The sequence below is a fragment of the Periophthalmus magnuspinnatus genome, chromosome 17 (assembly GCF_009829125.3).
Source record: "Periophthalmus magnuspinnatus isolate fPerMag1 chromosome 17, fPerMag1.2.pri, whole genome shotgun sequence".
In the NCBI taxonomy this organism is placed as follows: Eukaryota; Metazoa; Chordata; class Actinopteri; order Gobiiformes; family Gobiidae; genus Periophthalmus; species Periophthalmus magnuspinnatus.
Window position 1 is genome coordinate 5,006,738 of NC_047142.1, and position 20,044 is coordinate 5,026,781.

At 39.3% G+C, this 20,044-nt stretch overlaps 3 protein-coding genes across 3 annotated transcripts; all 3 read left to right on the top strand.

The window, feature by feature from the left end:
• Positions 1-6,277: 6,277 nt before the first annotated feature.
• mrps14 (mitochondrial ribosomal protein S14) lies at positions 6,278-7,952 on the top strand. Its single transcript, XM_033981833.2, has 3 exons — positions 6,278-6,382; positions 6,983-7,147; positions 7,573-7,952. Exons 1-3 carry the CDS (start codon positions 6,314-6,316, stop codon positions 7,753-7,755), a joined length of 417 nt encoding a protein of 138 aa, XP_033837724.1. The 5' UTR covers positions 6,278-6,313; the 3' UTR covers positions 7,756-7,952.
• A 778-nt stretch (positions 7,953-8,730) lies between these two features.
• Positions 8,731-11,972, top strand: cacybp (calcyclin binding protein). Its single transcript, XM_033981832.2, has 6 exons — positions 8,731-8,836; positions 10,103-10,313; positions 10,398-10,494; positions 10,863-10,962; positions 11,065-11,159; positions 11,245-11,972. Exons 1-6 carry the CDS (start codon positions 8,819-8,821, stop codon positions 11,411-11,413), a joined length of 690 nt encoding a protein of 229 aa, XP_033837723.1. The 5' UTR covers positions 8,731-8,818; the 3' UTR covers positions 11,414-11,972.
• Positions 11,973-12,907: 935 nt separating this feature from the next.
• Positions 12,908-19,284, top strand: plk3 (polo-like kinase 3 (Drosophila)). The gene is made up of 15 exons (XM_033981831.2): positions 12,908-13,244; positions 14,109-14,216; positions 14,291-14,407; positions 14,597-14,726; positions 14,847-14,934; positions 15,223-15,318; positions 15,403-15,601; positions 15,729-15,855; positions 15,993-16,108; positions 16,531-16,651; positions 16,735-16,818; positions 16,915-17,077; positions 17,153-17,282; positions 17,364-17,474; positions 17,570-19,284. Exons 1-15 carry the CDS (start codon positions 13,029-13,031, stop codon positions 17,765-17,767), a joined length of 2,004 nt encoding a protein of 667 aa, XP_033837722.1. The 5' UTR covers positions 12,908-13,028; the 3' UTR covers positions 17,768-19,284.
• The last annotated feature ends 760 nt before the right edge of the window (positions 19,285-20,044 follow it).

Below are 20,044 nucleotides of genomic sequence, written 5' to 3' on the forward strand. Positions count from 1 at the left end.
TCTTCCCATTATGTGGTCTTAACCTGGAGAGTAGGAAAGAAAACAGATAATAATAAATGTCTGTAATCCCTCAGCCGTCCAGGTAGTAGCCATCACAAAAGAAAATTAAATTCTGTCAACTGGACAAAAGCTTTTTAGATACAGAACTGGATATCTAAAAACAGAAAAAGCCATTTTGGTGAGCAGCTAAACAAAAACAAAAACTTTTGTCCAGTTGATAGAATTTCATTTTCTTTTGCTGCAGCGTATAAATGCATTAAATTAACTTGTTGATTACATTTGGTGGAGAAAGAATGAGAAATTCTGATCTATGTTTGTGCTTCTTTAATTGGAAAATGCTGGAGCCATTTCAGTTCTGTATTTTATGTCTTTTCCTCCTCCTCCTGCCACTGCGTGGCGCCACCTGTATGATGTCACGCAATGACCTGCTCTATCCTCCTGAGACCTGGCGTCCTCATATGTGGACAACACATTTTGGGTTGTCTAGGCCACAGTGCAAATTATTAGATGAAGAATAACAGCAACAAGAACAGCAACAATGTAAATATATATTCATTTTTTAACAGTTTAGAATGTTTAGAATATTTTAATTTTTTTTGTTTTTCTTCCTGTTCCTGTCATCAGCTCTTCACACGAGACACATTGTTCCAAGAGGCACAATTGTTGTTTCTCATTTTGTTTTTACATTCAGGACAAATGTTGCTGTGTTCAGGGTCTTAATAAATAGTTTTTGCAAATCATTATTCAAATGTTTTATCAAAATGAGTATAATGTCCACATATGAGGACATTTGATTTACATAATTTTTTCTCAAAAACTACATAATGTAAAAAGATAATTCTTTGTATTTAGACTCATCAGGTCCCAGCCAACCCAAATAAGAAAGAAAAATTAATAAAGCATCTCATGCAAGAGCTCGGGTCTCAGGAGGTTAAATCAAGAGGCAGAAAGGAGCACTCAGGTGCTGCAGTGTGGGGGTAAACTGTCTTTTGACGTCATCTATCGGGTGCTGAGAGCTATGTATTATTTGTTTATGGCTAAAAGATATGCAAATAACCATTTAAAACACAGTATTTCTGGACTCTTTTTTGAGGAAGACACATGTCCAAGATGCCACAAACACTGCAGCCATAGCCAGGGCTGGCCCTAGCTTTTAGGGGGCCCTAAGCTGAATTTGCCCTCGGGGGCCCTCTCCACTTCATCACAACTACTGATAAAAATACTGCAAATTCTAGTGGCTCACAACAGCAATAACCACAAATCTAAAAGTATAAAAACATGTAAGGGAGGGGGTCTTCCCCTTTTTTCTTGGTTTCTGGTGCATTTTAATCTGTTCCAGTTGACTAAATTGGGCTTACATTATCAGTTCATTATGTCATAAAATGCAGGGTTGGAGAGAGTAACCAAACGATGTACTTAAGCAAAGGGTACACTTTCAAAACCATATCACTCAAGAAGTATAAAGTATTGATACAAGTTAAGAGTTGCATAAGAGAAACAGCCTGGACATAACATCAGATTTATAATCATCAGATCATCTGGAAGAACTGAACATTAAATAAGAGGATTTTAGGATCACGTCATTTTTAAGTTTATTGTCAGACTTTGGATACTGTGATTTCACATAAATGCACATATTAATGAGTAGGACGCACAGATGCCGATACCAGTATCAGGTGCCAGTACTCGTGCTCATCAATGGGCTGTCGATACCAAGAGCCGATACCACTGTATCTGTGCTGCCTCTTGTTTGACTCACAGCTCATCTCTCCACAGAGCCGCTCTGGACATTAAGCTGCACATTCACTGTTCTGCACATTAAGCTCAGCTGTGACACATGTGACTGTCACATGAAATATACAAATATTTAGGACTAAAGGTGTTTATAGTTCACAGATCAGCCCAGTGCTTGTGTTTATGATAGTAGCATGCTAACGCTGCTAAGTGGCGCTGGGGATTATTTGTGCTGCAGTGAAACTTATTATAATTGACAAAAACTATTTAGAGACTGAACAGAGCGAGTTCAGAGCTTTAAAAAGACGAACAGCATCAACAAATGTGTGAAAGAGAGACCACGGGAAAAGGAACAACAGTAACTCTTATGATAACAGTGGTGTGTTAGCAGTTAGCTCGTTAGCAGTTAGCTCGTTAGCATGTTAGCTCGTTAGCATGTTAGCTCGGAGCGCTGTCTGCAGAGAGGAAGTGTTAAATATTTAAGTCTGATACTAATCTAAATAAATGACCACAAAAGGACGAGCCACAACCACAAACAGACAGTGTAATAAACAGACTCACCTGCTGTCCTCTGTCCCTCTGAGGTGTGTCCTGTCTGTCCTCTGTCCCTCTGAGGTGTGTCCTGTTTGTCCTCTGTCCCTCTGAGGTGTGTCCTGTCTGCAGAATTACACACGTCCATCTTCACTGTTTTATCTGCAGATCCACTGATGTAAAATGGGACATATTTCAAGTCTCTGAAAAGTCCCTCTTTCTTCCTCTGGGCTCTTCAGGCCTTGTCCTGTACTTTAGATAAACTTAACTTCAATAACTTTTAGTCTTTTAGTTTGTAAAAGACCCCCTGCTGCCTCAGTGCTCCCAGAGTGCACCTGGAGGGGCGGGGTCCTTCACACCGGTGTAAACACATACCTGTCCACACCACTGTCTGACTCAAAAAATGTAGGCGGCACATGTCTAGTTATTGGAAATAAAACATATATAATCGTTTAGGAGGGATATTTAGACTAGTATATATAAACACCGGAGTGTCATTTTCAGAAAAAAACCCAACAACTTTCTAATCAATATTTTCAATATAAATGTATAGGCTCTTGGGGGCCCTCTGGTGGCCTCGGGGCCCCAAGCAGGTGCTTATTCTGCTTTTGGTCTGGGCCAGCCCTGGCCATAGTGGACCTCACTACAGAAACTATTCACAGGTTTACTTGTTCATGTTTTTTTTTTGTTTGTATGTTTTATTGCTAGTCCCCGTTATTAAAAATAAAACTGGAAAAGTTGGCAGCTCTGACAATTAAAGACCTCTAGCTCGGACCAGCATAGTGTCAAAAATGATTGAATTAATCCTCCTGGACAGGATCTCACAATTTATTAAATCCACAGAAAAACTGTTTTTGCTTAAAGCTCTGCTGGGCACAGACGTGTGTGTATGTTCTAAAAGAGATTATTGACAAATACAAGAGGCAGAATTGATCAGTTTCCATGTGTTTTTAGATGCATCCAAAGCATTTGGCAGGGTGAATTACTGGAAATGATTTATGAAGTTGATTCAGAGGGATGTACCTAAATATATTGTGTGTATTTTAGTTAATTGGGATGCACAACAGACAATGCAGATTAAGTGGGGAAACAGTGTGTCTGCCCCATTTAGAGTCAGAAATGAGGTTAGACAGGGGGAATTTTGTCCCCAGTTTTATTTACTGTTTCTCGCTGCACGAGTGAACACTTTGCAAGCTATACTCAAAACTTTAAAGTAGAGTTTTATTTGCACCCTGAATAGGTCAGAAAATGAAATAATAATGTCACTCACAAATATAAGATTCAGTGCAATACTCTTCAATCTAAGATGTGGAGACACTGGTGTGATTGTCTTTTAAAACATAAATGTTGTTGTTTTAAAAATGGACCATGAGTCCAGAATAACGATGAACTGAATTGAATATTAGCCCACACTGAGTTCAGTAGAGGGAGCCCGCTAACAAGGTTTGTGGCTCTTGTGACAAGTATTTGATTTACATAAACTGTTACTAGGGCTGGGTATCATTGCCGATACGATACACACCTCGATACATAGGCCACGATGTGTCTCAATACAGTGCACTATCGATTCAGTACAATTCAAAACAATAAATTTCAATTCGATCTGATATGGTTCAGTAAAAAATGTAAGGCTTTTGGGCTCTTACTTCATGATCAACCCCATTTTCATTAAAAAAAAAAAAACAGATAAATGGTGCATTTATATTCCATTTATTGAAGATTATAAAATTATAAACATAAAGTGCATTTTGTTTAATAATTAGTTAGTTACTAACTAGAACAATACATAAGTCTGTTGCATTGGTCATTGTTTATTCATCCACAGCTTATACAAGCTCCAGATGTACTATTACATAGAGATATATGTAATTTAACTGCTCTAAAGGCTCAAACATAACTACTAAATCACAACTGTGGTACTAAAAGTCTATGTTAAACCGTTAGCTGTGCAAAGGTAATAGAAAGTACACCTATTTTAATCATCAAAACAGTAACTATGTCAAATGTACTGCATTTGGCAAAATATACCAAAAAAATACCCTTAGCAATATATCAATACAGCAGCCCACAATATTGATACTGTATAATCAAATTGAACAATGCAATGTCAATATTTTGATATTTTTGCACACCGCTAACAATAACCCCCAAGGCTATACAGAAATCACTGTAAGTATTAAAATAACTGCTCCATTCGTAAAAAAGCTATGATCTAAGTTTTTTTCATGTCTCCCACTTTGATGCATGGTGGCTATTAAATCTACAACAAGATCATTGCCTTATTTGGCATTTAATGATATGGCAACTTAAATAAAACGTCTGCTCCGTATCCATGGAGAATGCCACAGTATATGACTCACATCTTTTATAAGTACATGTGTCTGAATATGATTTAAGCCCCCATAACAGAGACCTACCCTCTCATAAATTTTAACCCATTATAAAATATGTTATATGTTTAAAGAGTACCAGGTTATAGACAATTCAACATTATGATATAGAAAAATGGAACGATTCTGTTTTGGCAGCTGGAAATGAAAACACAGGAAGAATGCTGTTACATATTTGAGCGACCAAAGGAATACTTCTGTGTGATTATATCCTTCATGTGAACTGGGAGAGTCCCCATAGAAATACATTTAGCTTGAGGTGCCGAGGCCAAGCGGTTAAATTTTATTAACTTATATTTCACCGCAGTTAACACCGCAGGCAGAACAGTCTCATATCTACTCACATGGCCGCGAGGAATTCAAAGACGGAGTATGTGGATCTCCGTTCCATCAAAGAGAAAGCATCAGCCATCTTCTTCACATCAGGGCCTGCAGGAGATATGGTGGTGAATGTTTTACACACTTGTAAAGAATTCTTTTGATTACTTTGTTTCAGATGTATGTGGTATGTCAGTAATAAATTATGCTGACAAATGCTGGTAAAGGGTCCAAAAATAGTATAACCTCTTTGGCCAATATTAAAAAGCCTATAAAGCTTGATTTCAACCAGGTCTCGCAATTAATTTTAGTTTTGGTTGGCCAGATTTTTGGTTTGATGATTACAGCCGCACTTTGTAACTTTCTGGTAGAGGCTCCGCTACCTCCCTGTTTCCATGGAGTTGTTCTTGCTTTGTCTGAAAAGTTCCATAGTGTGGCATTCACCATAAGATCTGCAGGTCAGATCTGTGGAGAGCACAGGAAGAATGCAGGTTTTTAAAGGCATTTTATTGGTCAGACTTTGAGTAGATTAATAAACTGAAGTTGCAGCCTCAATTCATTTAATACCAAAAATCCCTCTGAACTTGAACCACTGGATCACCTACCTTTTCACTGGATCCACCAAAAATAATTATTCAATTAATTTAATTATTCATTTAACTGCAGACTTCATAAGCGACCACAGCTGGTTGATTAGGGACAATCAACCAAACACTCATGCTGCATACAAATCTTCAATAAAACAATGCAATGTCCTGTTCTCATTTGAAATAAACCTAATAGTGCTTTTGGCTTGAAAGACCATGTCCAATTTCTCCATATTTTTGGCCAAAAAAAGCTGTTCACCCATTCTGTGGTGGATTACTGCCCTCTACAGGATATTTAAAGTACTGCAGATGGTCTGGTATTATGCTAAACTGCTAAACTGATATTCCTTCTATGTAGACTATGCTTTAAAACCTTAAGCTCATTCGCACAAACCTCTAACAGCATGAGCCACGTACCATCAGCTGCGTTAAATAAACCGTGGACTTTTAAATAGTCTCAAAAATATCCAAAAGGAAAATCTATAAATATATACATGTTGAACTGATCATATATATTAGTGACTAGGCTCTTGAACTGCTGCAAAAAACATAATAAGCCATTCCCCGCACCTGCATAGCCTGATGTAATCGCAAATCCGTGTTACGAAGCCTGAAAAAACTAGAAAATAGCAAGAAATGCCCGTAGTGTTACAGCCAAGTAAAAAAGTTGTTGTACTGTATTTGGACAGCTGGGGGCGCGCCGCACACCCCACATCTGTAAATCAGTAAAACGAAGAAGAGGCTGGAGCAAACATGGCTGCCCGCAGTTTAACATGTTTAGGGAGAAATGCCCTTTATTCTACCCTATTTGCTCCAAAGCAAGTATGTAAACATTGTCTGTTTTCTTTGTCCATTATTTGAAGTATTATTAATATGATTAACAGACCATTGTGATCGCGCAGTTGCCAAAAAGTCCTGTTTACATTTTGTCGCTGTTTGCCCCGTAGCATCTTAGCTAACATCAGCAGGAGGACATGTTTGAGGACTTCTGATCAGCATAATGCGAATATATTGGCTAAATGCTGGGTTTCTGGCACCTTCACTGTATTGTATTGACCAGTATTATTAACACAAGTTTAAATTAATATTGTTAAAATGCTAGGTTTTGTTTAATACTTTGTCAGTAATATGGTAAAATACTATGCTGTCAGTAGGAAAAAGTGAGTCTTACCCTCCATTTGGAAATGTGACCTAATGGTAAAGCGCTTTATATCACTCATTCACACACATTCATACACACTGGGGGGGATTAAGTGTCCTACCGAAGGACACCAGAACAGCATTCGTCTGTAGGAGCATGATATCCATGTCGTATCAGTAGACAAACACTACCAAATGAGCTACTGTTGCCCCCACAAACATTCAAAAATCTCGCAATCACCAATAAACGATATGGAAAATTTGCCAAACTCTTTTGTGCAGGTCCTGAGGAGCTGTTGGGCGGCTGTGGAGCAGGTGAGAGACTATTACGTCGACTGGAGGATGCTTCGAGATGTGAAGAGGAGACAAATGGCCTTTGATTATGCTGATGAGAGACTGCGGATCAATGCCATCAGAAAAAACACCATCCTGCCTAAGACACTTCAGGTACAAGACCATGACTGTATTGCGCATTGCATACAAATAAAATTCCAGTCTAAAAAATATAAAATTAAAATTAATTCACTATGTTTCCTTGCTGATTTAGGTGCATTATAATTTTTTTGGTACAAGGTATAATTTTGCTTGGTTGAGAGTGCTTTGAATGCTAAACAGTATGGAATTAAACTTATCATGCTTTTTAATTACTGGAGTTTTTATTGCCAAAAACATTTGGAAAAACATCAATTGTTACCATGGTGGGTCATCTCTCCACAGATTTTGACCTGTAACTTGGACATTGAGTGTAATGATGAGTCTATTGCTGTGGAACAAAGCAATACCATTTCCTTAAAGACAAACATGTCGTAGTCCTCCTCCAGAAAAGTTACATAGGGCGTCTTTAACATGTTTGGATTTTTTCTGTTTTGCAGGAGGTGGCAGATAAGGAAATTGCTGCATTACCCAGGGACAGCTGCCCTGTGCGGATACGCAATAGGTGTATAATGACTTCAAGACCAAGAGGAGTGAAACGGAGGTGGAGACTTAGCCGAATTGTCTTCCGTCACTTAGCTGACCACAACCAGATGTCTGGTATTCTCAGAGCAAGATGGTGATACTACAAATGTTAAAACAGAGACTCGTTTCTCTCCAACTCATCTTGGTTTATTCACATGTGGACAGTCAGTGTGATGGATGTTTTCTTCATAGATGTGTCACAACTATTATGACCAGAGATAAAATGATAGATGCTACACATACTGTCCTCTTTGTAAATATTGTTTTCATTGCTAATAAATGTTTATTGAATTTAAATGTAATAATAGTCTGAAAGTTAAACTTTATTGTCCCTGGGAAATTTGTCCTCTGCATTTCACCCATCATTCACTGCCACTGGAGCGAACTATTCACGCAAAGCATGAAAGAAGTTGCATGGAATTACCTTCAGTCCATTTCAAGTCATGAATCATTATTGATCCTAATGAAAGTCAGAAAATTTTCCTATTCTCAAATCACTGCACTGGCTCCCTGTTTCATCCTGGATTTAATACAAAATCCTTCTGTTGACCTATTAATACATCACTGGTCAGACACCACTTTATCTGCAAGACACTTTGCAATCTTCCAACCAAACCCTCAGATCTTCAGGTAGCATGCTCCTTTAGGTCCCCCCCACTAGGCTCCTTGCAATGGGGGACCGAGCTGCACCACAACTCTGGAATTGCCTTCCTGCTGAGTTGAGAGCCACACAGAGCCTGGACTTTTTTTTTAACTAATCTAACCGTTTCATTCAGAAAAGCTTACAGTTGATGTTTTGTTTTGTTTTTTCGCATTTAGCAATTAGTAGTGGTTTAAAGTTCTTGTTTTATTGTAGAACTCTGAGATTCTATAGAATGAAGAGTGCATTATAAATAGAATGTAGTATTATTATTATGATGATGGGAATTAACTAATTTTGATAGACTTTGCATTTTATAACATTACTATGTCTGATACAAATGAATAAGACAAAATGCTTTAACTATTCTTTTGGGTGCAATACCTAAAACTCCACTAGGGGGCAGTCTATGGCTGAGTTCCTGTTACCAAATGAAAATGAAAGCAGAAGGAGAACGAGCGGCGCGTGCGTTGTGTTGAAAACAGGACGTTCTATTGCTCGTACTAAAATAAACCAGGACAATGGATCTAACGGAGCAGGTAAAGCGGATTGTGCTTTAATCTACTGTGTTTTTGATGATACAAATGGTAGTATTCATGTCCTTTGATCAGAATGCATCGATGATTAATACTGTCTAATGATCCGGTGGGAGCTAGCTTCAAGCCTCATTCAACTCGAGGTTTTTGGTGTAATTCTCTTTCATTTAACAGTCAATAGTGAATGGTAAAGGGGCAGATTTAAGGTTAATGGTATGTGGGATAAAGTGGCCGTTCCAGTGTCTTTATTAGTTTCACTTTCAGAATTAGCGGGTTGTTGATGTCATAGTCCGGCTCGAGGCGAATGGAATATTCTAGCAACAGAAACAGCACAAATCAATGAGGTTATGTGAGAATTAACTAACAATGTGAGAAATGACAAACAAGATCTACGTAAATGTGGATTTTATTAAACCTATATATCAGCACTAATGTTAATCTGCTGTGTTTTGGTGGAGAAAGGGCTTTTGTGTTAGTGTTTATCTACACACTCTCATATGTGCCCATGTGTTTTAATAGATGAATACAGTGATGTTAAAGCTGTTTTAGTGTTTATCTACACACTCCCCTATGTGCCCTTGTGTTTTAATAGATGAATACAGTGCTGTGTTAGACGAAAGAAATGTTTACAATACAAGATGATTTCCACGTGTTATATAATTATCTCATAGATTGCGTTTTTAGGTGTGAACTACTCTATTAGAAAGCCATAGAGTGACATTTACATATAAGGGACTACGTGATAAACTGCCTGAATACCTCACTGTTGAACTTTGATTCTTGTTCTTGAAGATAACGTGATTGTCCAAAAACTGGCTGCACTAGAACTGAAATGGGAAAAACACTTTTGCTTATTTTGCTTCCCAAAGATGCAACATATTTCAAGAACATGTAAAACTGGATACACTGGTGCCACAAATGCACTTTAATAATCTGGTGATAAACATTTATAATCACACCTGCGCCTGTTTTTAATGTTTTAAATTTACTTAAATGTAGTTATTTGTTTTGTTTATATTTTTCTCTATTTTAACAGGGACTCCCATGAAAAAGAGTCGAATACTCATATTGTATAAATGAAAATGAAAAATTAACAGTGTAGCACTATGAGAAAGATATGCAATAAAGCATTACTGTTATTATGAAATAAAGGCTGGCTATGTTATTTTAAAATACTGGTGAAAACTTTATATTCCTAACATTTTCCACACCAATCCTAAATATCTAATGCACTTTTCTAAATGTTCCTTTATACATCTCCTCCTGCAGATCAATCAGTTGGAGGCAGACTTGACAGAACTTGGGTCCCTTTTGGAGAAAGCAGAGCGAAAGAGAGTTAAAGATGTTTTGACACAAGAAGTAAAGAAAGTGGAGAAAGAGCTCTCTGTCAAAAAACAACAGAAGGAGCAACTTGCCAGAAAAGATGTGAATCCCCCAACAGCCTCTAAAGCGGCATACACAGTCAAAATCACGAACTATGGTACAGTATAATGCCCTTAGTTGCATTTTAGAACAGGTTTGGCATGTGGTTAAAAATTACAATAAGAATGTCTCTTGCCTGCAGCATGGGACCAGTCTGATAAATTTGTGAAAATCTACCTCACACTGAAGGATGTGCACAAGATTCCATCAGAAAATGTTGAAGTCACTTTTACAGAAAGGTAAACATTTTCAATAATTAATAATAATGCTTCTTTTGTCAGTCTTTGAATAACTGTAACTGGTAAGAGCAACTGAACTGTATTATACATATCTCTTAAACTCAACTGCAGTGTTTGTTTTCTTTTCACAAAAATCTGAGCTACATCAAATTAGTGTGTGGACATTCTGCTGTATTAATATGATGCCAGCAGGTGGCAGCCTTGTCCCAACATCTACTCTAGATCTACCAGATTTACGCATAGTTAATACATGTATTATATATATGTATATATATAAAGTTGCCGTAGCTTTTGTTATGAGATTCCAAAGATATCTGTAAAGACAATGTATTGCATTCTGTGTTCAATGATTTTTGTTATTTTTTCAGTTCACTTTCTGTGCTGGTAAAGGAACTTGATGGAAAGAACCATCAGATGAACATTCTAAGTCTATTACACCCTATCAATGAGAAGGACAGTTATAAAAAGGTAGTATAAGTCGTCCTTTAAGATAAATGAGTTACAGTGACAGTTAATTCAGAGTAAATTAACAATTAGGCTACCAAATAACACCTGTTTTTCTCTTTTAAGGTAAAAACAGACATGCTTCTGATAATGTGTAAGAAACAGTCCACACAAAAGTGGGACTACCTAACAAAAGTGGAAAAGCAGTCCAAAGACAAAGAGTAAGTGAGAATCCTTGGCATCATAACATACTACTTCAAAAGACATGCCCTAACAGGACTTAATGTTCTTGTCGTTTTTCAATAGCAAACCAAAAATGGAGGACAATTCAGATCCCAGCGACGGCCTGATGAACATGCTCAAAAAGATTTATGATGAAGGAGACGATGAGATGAAGAGAACGATCAACAAAGCATGGTCAGAATCCCAGGAGAAGAAAATAAGAGGAGGAGCTGCAGACATGATGGACTTTTGAGCTTGAATCACCTCTTCCATCACTGGACCACCAAGTGAGACATAGGGTTGAACATGTTAGATTAAACCCACTACACCCAAGAGTTTATATCAACTTTACCACGCAGATCTATCATTACTTCTATTGTACTTATATGTTATTATTACATATAAAGCTCTAATACAAACAGGAAAGCATCTTACCTAAAATATATGAGACTGAGTGTTATGCATTTGTCTGTAGTTGCACTCAAAAGACGCCATTTGTGTGTACTTTCATTTTCTGTCATTCCTTAAATAGATGAAGGTATTCCTAAAAAATGGCTGCGCAAGTGTCATTCCAAAAATATCCAAATATATTAATGTGTGCTGTCTCCATAGAAGTAATAGATTTTGCCATAAAATGTCAACCCACATGGCTGTTTAATATATTCCATAATAATGTCAATGTAAACTTTAATGTTATGTAAAGTTAATGCCTGACAAGACCTGTTTATGTCTAAACTCATTTGTGTTGTTTCTTTTAAAAAAGCAACTAAGACACATCAAAACTCAGAACTAATAAAAATGGACTGTATTTACATAAGTGTTCCTTCTTCCTCCAAAAGTAAAGCGCAATCCTTCATTTTTTGTTAAAGAAGATGGCAGCAGGTGGCAGTCTTGTTCCAACATCTATTTATTCAGATTTACCCAGATACAGGCAGAACACGAGGGGAAAACATGTTTTACACGTTGCCCGGTGGGTTTTCTACTGAACGAAAGACCATGGCCAAATGTTTACTGGCAATCCCTGACAGCAGCAGTGCTATTTATAGAACATCTCATCAAATGATAGCGATGCAGTGCTGGAATGAATGGTGGGCATTTTGAACCCCATCTGAACTTACACACCAGAGTGTGAAGGGGGCAGCAAAAATCAAAGTAGACATTTGATATTCTGAGTCATTAGTCTGGTCCTTCCACAGTCAGCTCTATCAATCTGAAGATAACACAGGACCCTCTAATAATATTTTACACCGCATATGCAATAATATGTAATGTTTTCTCCTTAAATGTACATGCTAAAACCATTTCCATTAATGTGGGCTTAATAGTAATATGAAGAAATATAAACATCCCCCCAGAGGTTCCCAGATCTCACTTACGCTTACAGTAATAGAGGTTGGTCGTTATTTTTTTTCTGCTGTGCTTAAGAGGGCAATTAATCATTGTGTGATGATCAAGAGACTCACTGGGAATCAAGATGACCCATTGTTCGCCTCTTGGCTGATTACTTTTAGTTCCCAGACTACTGCAGTCCTTAAGTCTATCACTTTGGTTAATCAGGGCCCAAAGTTTGTTTTTGTTTTCTTTCTATCACAAGAATACGCATTTCTACTGTCACTTTGTCTTCAGTTTAATGTTTTATGACGGTGATGCGAACATGTCTGGACTTTCTCCAGTGCGCAATCTGAGCCCGCCTCCTCCCCGTGACGTCGGAGCTATAAAGCCATTGACTGTCGGTCCCAGACGCACCAGAGAGATACAGTTGGTTGAGGTGGTCCAGGCAGTGTGAACCTAACCAACTAGTGACTATTGAAGCCAAAGGGACAAATACGGACCACATTCAGTGACTGACAGTGCCACTGCTGCGCTCCATGGATACCGGGTGTTTTTCGGCAGCGCAGCGTATTTCTTGCCACAACATGAATGCGGATTTATTGAAGCCTGTTCCGGAGCGCGGACCCACACAGTCCTCTGCCCCGACGAAAACGAGCAGAAATAAAGGCGAACAGAACAAACCTGAGGTCGCTCAAGTGATCACGGACCCTAAATCTGGAAGATGCTACAGCAAAGGCAAGCTCCTGGGAAAGGTACGACACATACTCTTTTTACGCACGTATCGCTTGGTCCATGTTGAAATATAGAGTGCACCTGCTTTTCTGCTTTTTGTGTGATTCAAATGTACTGACAGTCGTCATCCAGGTGTGTAGTTAATGCGGGAAAAGGCAGTGACCTCGTGGTGGATGAAGCTCATGTCTCCACGCTGTGTGCGCGTCACTGCTGAATGAATCAGACGCAAGGTGTGCCCATGATTGGCACCACCTCACACCACCAAACGATTCATATTTTTATCAATGAGCTTGTTGCGTGTCCTTCATGTTAGACGTATCTTTGTCTGTAAACCATTACATCCAGCGACACACTTTAATTATTAAATGGAAGGTTTGGTTTGGCGTTTTCACGAATGAATGAAGTAACATCAACATGTTGCATTTACATCGGACATACTGCATCGGGCACGCAGCCAAGATTGTTCTATGCTCCCTGCCGCAGAGCTGGGAATGTCCCCGTCAATTTCACGGTTAATGAATGCAGCAGCCCTGTCTGCTTCATCCCGTGTCCACAGGCGTGTGCGTGTGGATGGCAGCTCGAGCTGTGCGACATGCAAAAGAGAATAATGTAAACCATAGACATCATGTGCCATACTGACATTTTGGAAGGTGCAGATGCAGCCCAAGGTTACAAGAGCCTGCATACTTTCTGTTCATGCAGATAGATTCAACAATTTTCGACCATTTTGGTCTTTAGTGTGGTGCCGTTTGACATGGTGCTTCCAGACTTTTCTGTGTGGACCTTGCATAAGCATTTGGATTCAGAGCTTTTTTTCAATGGAGGGTTAATGCAGGTTTTCTACCTGCTGCATGTGATGTTGACCAGTTGTTTTTCTTCTAAAGGGCGGCTTTGCAAGATGCTACGAAATGACAGACCTCTCCAACAACAAAATGTACGCAGTTAAGGTGATTCCACAGAGCAGGGTGTCCAAGCCACATCAGAGGGACAAGGTACACAAATGTGCATTTTGAATGAATGAACTGTATTTAAATGGAAGCAGGCTAACACATGCTGTTTTCAACAGATCACAAATGAAATCGACTTGCACAGATCCCTCTCACACAAGCATATAGTTAAATTCTCCCATTATTTTGAAGATCAAGACAATATTTACATCTTTCTGGAACTATGCAGCCGAAAGGTGAGTCACTGTAAGACCCCACAGTGGACAGTGTCTGCCTTATGTAGACATAAACATGCCTAATCTTACTCAAACGAACATGTATAGGCACCATGATAAAACCAAAGTGCTTGGCTTGTACAGAGCATTGTTCAGTCCCATTCATAGTAGTAGATGTGACAGTTTCCCCTTTGCCTTGTTCCTCCGCAGTCACTGGCTCACATCTGGAAGGCGAGACACACACTAACCGAACCCGAAGTGCGGTATTACCTCAAACAAATCATATCTGGCCTCAAATACCTCCACAGCAGAGGAATTCTGCATAGAGATCTGAAACTAGGTGAGTATGGAGCGCCTGGCATCACAGTCAATGCGTTAACACATGAAAGCATCCCTGGAATCCACTGTGACTTATGGCCAATATGTGGAATGCTGACAGGACGAATGTTCTCTTTTTCAGGCAACTTCTTTGTTAACGAGAACATGGAGCTGCGATTAGGCGACTTTGGACTCGCAGCAAAACTAGAAACTGTGGAGCAGCGAAAAAAGTAAGTATTTTTTAAAGAAAAGATTAATTTACTAGTCAACGGGTATCAGTTTCTTTGGTTTGCATAAAACAAACTGCAGAATACTGGTCACATGCTTGGTCCTACCTGCCCTTTCCGATAAACACCTGACTCAACTGGTTTTAAAGTGGCGGTTGACGGTTGCACTTGGGAATTTGTTTCAGTACCTGTATGACGGATGATTAATGCTGAAGGACTGCTAGAGTCATACAGGCAATGTCATGAGCGATTAGGCAAAAATAATGAAATATGCCTTTTCTTTTTCAATAGAACAATCTGTGGTACTCCTAATTATTTGGCCCCGGAGGTTCTCAACAGACAGGGACACGGCACAGAGTCTGATGTCTGGTCACTTGGGTGTGTCATGTAAGTTGGCATTTTGAATAAACAAAAAAAACATTTCACTTTTTTTTTTTTTCTCAGTTAATATTCTCATGTTGTCTTTTATAGGTATACTCTCATGTGTGGTAACCCTCCATTTGAGACGCTTGATCTAAAGGAAACCTACAAATGCATTAAAGAAGTGCGCTATAATCTCCCCTCCACGCTGTCCCCCTCTGCTCAGAAGCTCATCTCTAGCATCCTACAGAAGAATCCTAGTGACAGACTTACCCTTGATCAAATCCTCAACCATGAATTCTTCACCAAAGTAAATACTCATTTTGTATGGATAAGTTGCATATTTCACTTCTGATTGGTTTTTCCAAATGCTTTCTGGCTCTTCCTTGGGTCTCACATTCAAGGTTTTTTTTTTTTCTTCTCCTTTTTCCCTTCAGGGCTACACTCCTGATAAACTCCCTCCCAGCAGCTGTGTGATGGTGCCAGAGCTCCACCCGCCAAGTCCTGCCAAGAAATTCCTTACAAAAATGGCCAAGAGTCTCTTTGGCAAGAAGAAGGCAAAAGGTAAGCTGAAGCGATGACCACTATCTCAAGTCTAACAATGTCCATGTGTCAGTTTCTCTGGCTGTTGTCTCCATGAACGATTGCTTTTTAAGTGATAGTTACTGTGTCTAAGCTGAATCCATTTTGTTGTGCTGCAGTGGAAAAGATGCCGTGTGAAGACAAAGATGACAAGGACATTTCAAAGCTGGTGTCTGGCATTGTTAAATGTTCCATCAATCGGCAGATCAGCTACAAAACAGTGGGACCAAATGAGGTATGTGTTTTTCTTTTTTTTTTTTGTAATGGTATCACAAACAAGATGTGTAAAAATAGACACCAAAATGTCATAATTTAAGTAGTCACTCAGTGGGCGTTTGTTGCTATTTTTAGAATGAGAGCCTGATTGTTGTGAAGAGGGAAGTAAAAAGATGGGAATTTGAATGTGGACAATATGGTAATCAAAAGTACATCATCCAGTATCTGTGGCTGAGGTTAGACTTTTGACTAAGCGTTCCATTACACAGGAACACGGGGCAGAGGAAGTATGATTACACACAAGCAACTGTACAAAGTTGAAAACTTATTTGCATTTCTTTGCCCTTATGCTTTGTTTGGCTTAATCCTGAAGAGCAGATGTTTCATGGTTGAATGGTTGGTTTGTGCTATTGGTGGGCTAAATGTTGACTTGCTCTCCAGGTTCCCTCCCCCGCTGGTCAGCTGGTCAGCTCAGTGCCTCTGGAGCAAACCCCTGCTGAGGAAGAATCCAGGAAGTCCATCTCCCGCTCCTTTAAAGGCACCATGGCCAGCAGCTCTGAACGTAAGCTCAAATCCCTCTTGAAAAGCATACAATTGTAGCGTTTCCTCATGCTAACAGGGTCACATGTTTCTTTGTCTCTCCAGCATGTGAGGATGTGCTGAGTCCCGCAGCTGTTGCTGAAGCGGCTATGAAAGTTCTGAACAGCTGCTTGGCAAACATGCCAGCAGGTAAGAAACCCATGAAGTGCAGCCTAACCTGTTTCGTGTGAACTAAAAAAATATTTGCACAGTATAGATTTCTAATATGTTGTGTCTATTCTACAGCTACCAGAAACCCACTCTGCCTGTCCAGGCCACAGTCCTTTTTGTGGGTGACCAAATGGGTTGACTACTCTAACAAATATGGCTTTGGGTATCAACTGTCCAACCAAAACATCGGTGTGCTGTTCAATGAAGGAACACACCTCAGCCTCTGTGAGCAACGCAAGTATGTGTCTTTAACATCCTGTACATTCCTCATCATGCTTATCCTTTATTGACCGCTGCTCTTTTCCTCAAACAGGACGGTGCATTACTGCTTGACCAACAACAAACACTTTACCTTTGCTGCAAACTCCTTACCAGAGCAGCTCCGCAGCCAGAAGCAAATTGTAGAACTTATGGCCAACTACATGGAGCAGAACCTCATGGAGGTAGGTTTTGTTTAGTGAAGTGTTGTCATTTAATGAAATCGCTGTATGGTTCTGTAATCTGACACCACTGTAAATGTTTAGGGTGGTGATCTACACTGTGAGGAACATGTCTCTGGTCCACCTCCACTACTGCTCCAGTGGGTCAAGACTGACCATGCACTTGTGATGCTCTTCAACAATGGCACTCTACAGGTAAGAATCACATTTATATTTTCTCTATATCAATGTGTTCAATTACTTTCATAATTAATAATGATGATAATTAATAACTTATTTGTTTTTTATAGGTAAACTTCTACACAGACCACACCAAAATAATCCTGTGCAAGTCGTCGGATGACTCGTACCTGCTTACCTACATCAGTCGGGAGCGGGTGTCATACACGTACCGTTTGAGTATGCTGAGTGAGCTGGGCTGCTCCTCAGAGCTCCGGCACAGACTGAGGTATGTGGTGCAGCTGCTGCAGCATCACATGGATGCCTGAGGCCGTCCTCTGTTCTGAGGTGTCCCTCAAGGACAGGACTTTGTACTCGGGCAGTCGGACAGTGAGCAATATCTTCACCTGGACTGATGCTTAGGCAGCTCATTATTGCATTGACATGTGAAGGGTCAAAACACACTGCAGACCTCACTTTGGGGATGTTTCCTGAGAGGGTTGTGCCTGGCCAGCTTTTGCCTCTGGTCTTGATGCCTGAACTGGCCTAAAATGGATCCCTCACTGACGGATGTCTGATCAACTTCTCTCACTCCATACCACTGGCTTCTTGGATGGATGCATCAAAAGCAACCAACCAGTCATGTAGCTCCCAGCCTTTCCCAATACCTTTAAGCATGGTTTTCCTAAGGCATCAAACACTAAGACTCTCCCATCGCTTGCATCAGATGTGGGATATCCTTCAGCAGGACAGCCTTTCCCCACAATGATAAAATTCCAGCGTGGATCTGGAAGAGTTGTCTTAGCGAGCAGATGCTTTGGAAAAGGGCTGTGGTGTGAGAGAAGAGGCCCTCCTACCCTCAGATGGAAACAAGCCTGTTGGACTTTTGATGCACACATTCTCGTTATTTATTTTAAAAGCCAACCATTGACTCACACTACAATCTCTCACATGCACCATAGCATTCCTAGCCTTTAGTAATAAACGTCTTACTCGGCGCCATCACTTTTTTTAATCGAGGAATAGCTGGTAGTCAAAATAATAGTTTCACAAAAGCGGTACACAGCAAATGGGCAAAAATGGGATCAACACAATTTTGCACTCTTTACGTTTTTCATCCAGACGGAAAGCCATTTTTACTACCACTCATTTGAATAATTTTAGCCCGATAAGCATCTTAAGTTTTAAAAGCTTCAGTTTTAAACTCACAGTGCGTTCCAAATGTGTGTGTGTGTGCCACGTGTGCTCTTGGTCGGGAATGACAGAGGAGGGAGGGGGTGAGATATAAAGTGCCTTTCGGAGGGATGTCTGTATAGTGCAATAACAACTATCTGTGAATGTCAAGCTGGATACAAGTGACAAAGTGGATGGGATTTACAAGCAGGGCCCACTTCTTGTACTGTAAAGAAGTTCTCCCCATAGCACTACACTCATACCCGGTATAAGCTTTTTAGATCGACTGGTATCCTAAATGTATATCCCAGTAATGTCTCTATATCAGAAAAAAGAGAACCTTGTACTCCGTTGTACTGTACTGTAATCCTAATCGGTTTACATTGCTTTTCTTGACCCAGAGTTGTATCCTAAAAACTGTGACCTGGAATGCAAAGTATTACGTACAAGTATTGTGTTTTTTCAAAAAGCCATCTGCCAATATCAGAAGAGTCTTTATTTTTGGCACATTTTGTCGTGTTATTTATTTTTTATTTATACATGTTTTTTATTTATTGTGCAAATGTTTAAAGCGGTCTTGACACAAAGAAATGTTCAATTCCGATCACCTTTTGTATGTAATGTATTCGGGGAAGATGGGATTAAATAAACGTTTATTGAAAGCCAAAGAGAACGTGTTGTTTTGGTGTTTTTGCGTGACACAGTGGCTCCGACGGCAGCATGAGTAACTTATGGAAATCAAACATGACACGAAAATTAATGTAAAGTACAGATTGTGTGAAATATAAGGATGAGTCAAATATCACTGCAGTATTTCTAAAAATGACATGTGTTTAGTTCAATTCAAGTTTATTTATAGGGCACAACGTTAAAAACAACTCCAGCTGCCAAAAGTGCTTCATATAAAAGAATAAAAAACAAATATACAGAGATAACGATACACAGGAAAAGAAAAATAAAGATGGTTAGTATTAAATGCCAGGAAGAACATATGAGAAGTACACAAACCTGTTCAACAACTTTCGTCTTTTACCATTTATGGTCTTACATTGCGAGTGAATGTGTAAGTGTATGTAGAGCTCAGGTGGAATTTAAATACCTGACATTGTTAACAAATTGTTACCTGCTAAACAAGTTCAAATCCATGCGCAACAAGGAGACGCTCGTCATTCTTAAACGATTACTCACAGTTGACATGGCGTTTCGAGTGGAAGTTCAGGAATGTAACGAGTGAACAGGTGAGAAAATTTCAAGTGGATGTTTGAAAGAATTTTGTCATTAGTACCTCTTTATTGTTCATTGGTGTAAAACTATGAATATAGAAACAAAGACATGTATTTAATCACAATGGCATTTTCACATTTTACCTCTAGTGAAATCCAGTTTTTAAGGTAAACTATTCATGTACGTGCTCCCAAAGTATAACCATTAAC

Coding starts and splice junctions, on each gene's coding strand:
- mrps14 (XM_033981833.2), top strand. CDS start 6,314: ATGGCTGCCCGCAGTTTAACATGTTTAGGGAGAAATGCCCTTTATTCT. Junction 6,383..6,982: donor CCCTATTTGCTCCAAAGCAA/GTATGTAAACAT, acceptor TCTTTTGTGCAG/GTCCTGAGGAGCTGTTGGGC. Junction 7,148..7,572: donor TCCTGCCTAAGACACTTCAG/GTACAAGACCAT, acceptor TCTGTTTTGCAG/GAGGTGGCAGATAAGGAAAT.
- cacybp (XM_033981832.2), top strand. Junction 10,314..10,397: donor AGTCAAAATCACGAACTATG/GTACAGTATAAT, acceptor TCTTGCCTGCAG/CATGGGACCAGTCTGATAAA. Junction 11,160..11,244: donor AAGCAGTCCAAAGACAAAGA/GTAAGTGAGAAT, acceptor GTTTTTCAATAG/CAAACCAAAAATGGAGGACA.
- plk3 (XM_033981831.2), top strand. CDS start 13,029: ATGGATACCGGGTGTTTTTCGGCAGCGCAGCGTATTTCTTGCCACAAC. Junction 15,319..15,402: donor TGGTCACTTGGGTGTGTCAT/GTAAGTTGGCAT, acceptor TGTCTTTTATAG/GTATACTCTCATGTGTGGTA. Junction 16,819..16,914: donor CTTGGCAAACATGCCAGCAG/GTAAGAAACCCA, acceptor TCTATTCTACAG/CTACCAGAAACCCACTCTGC.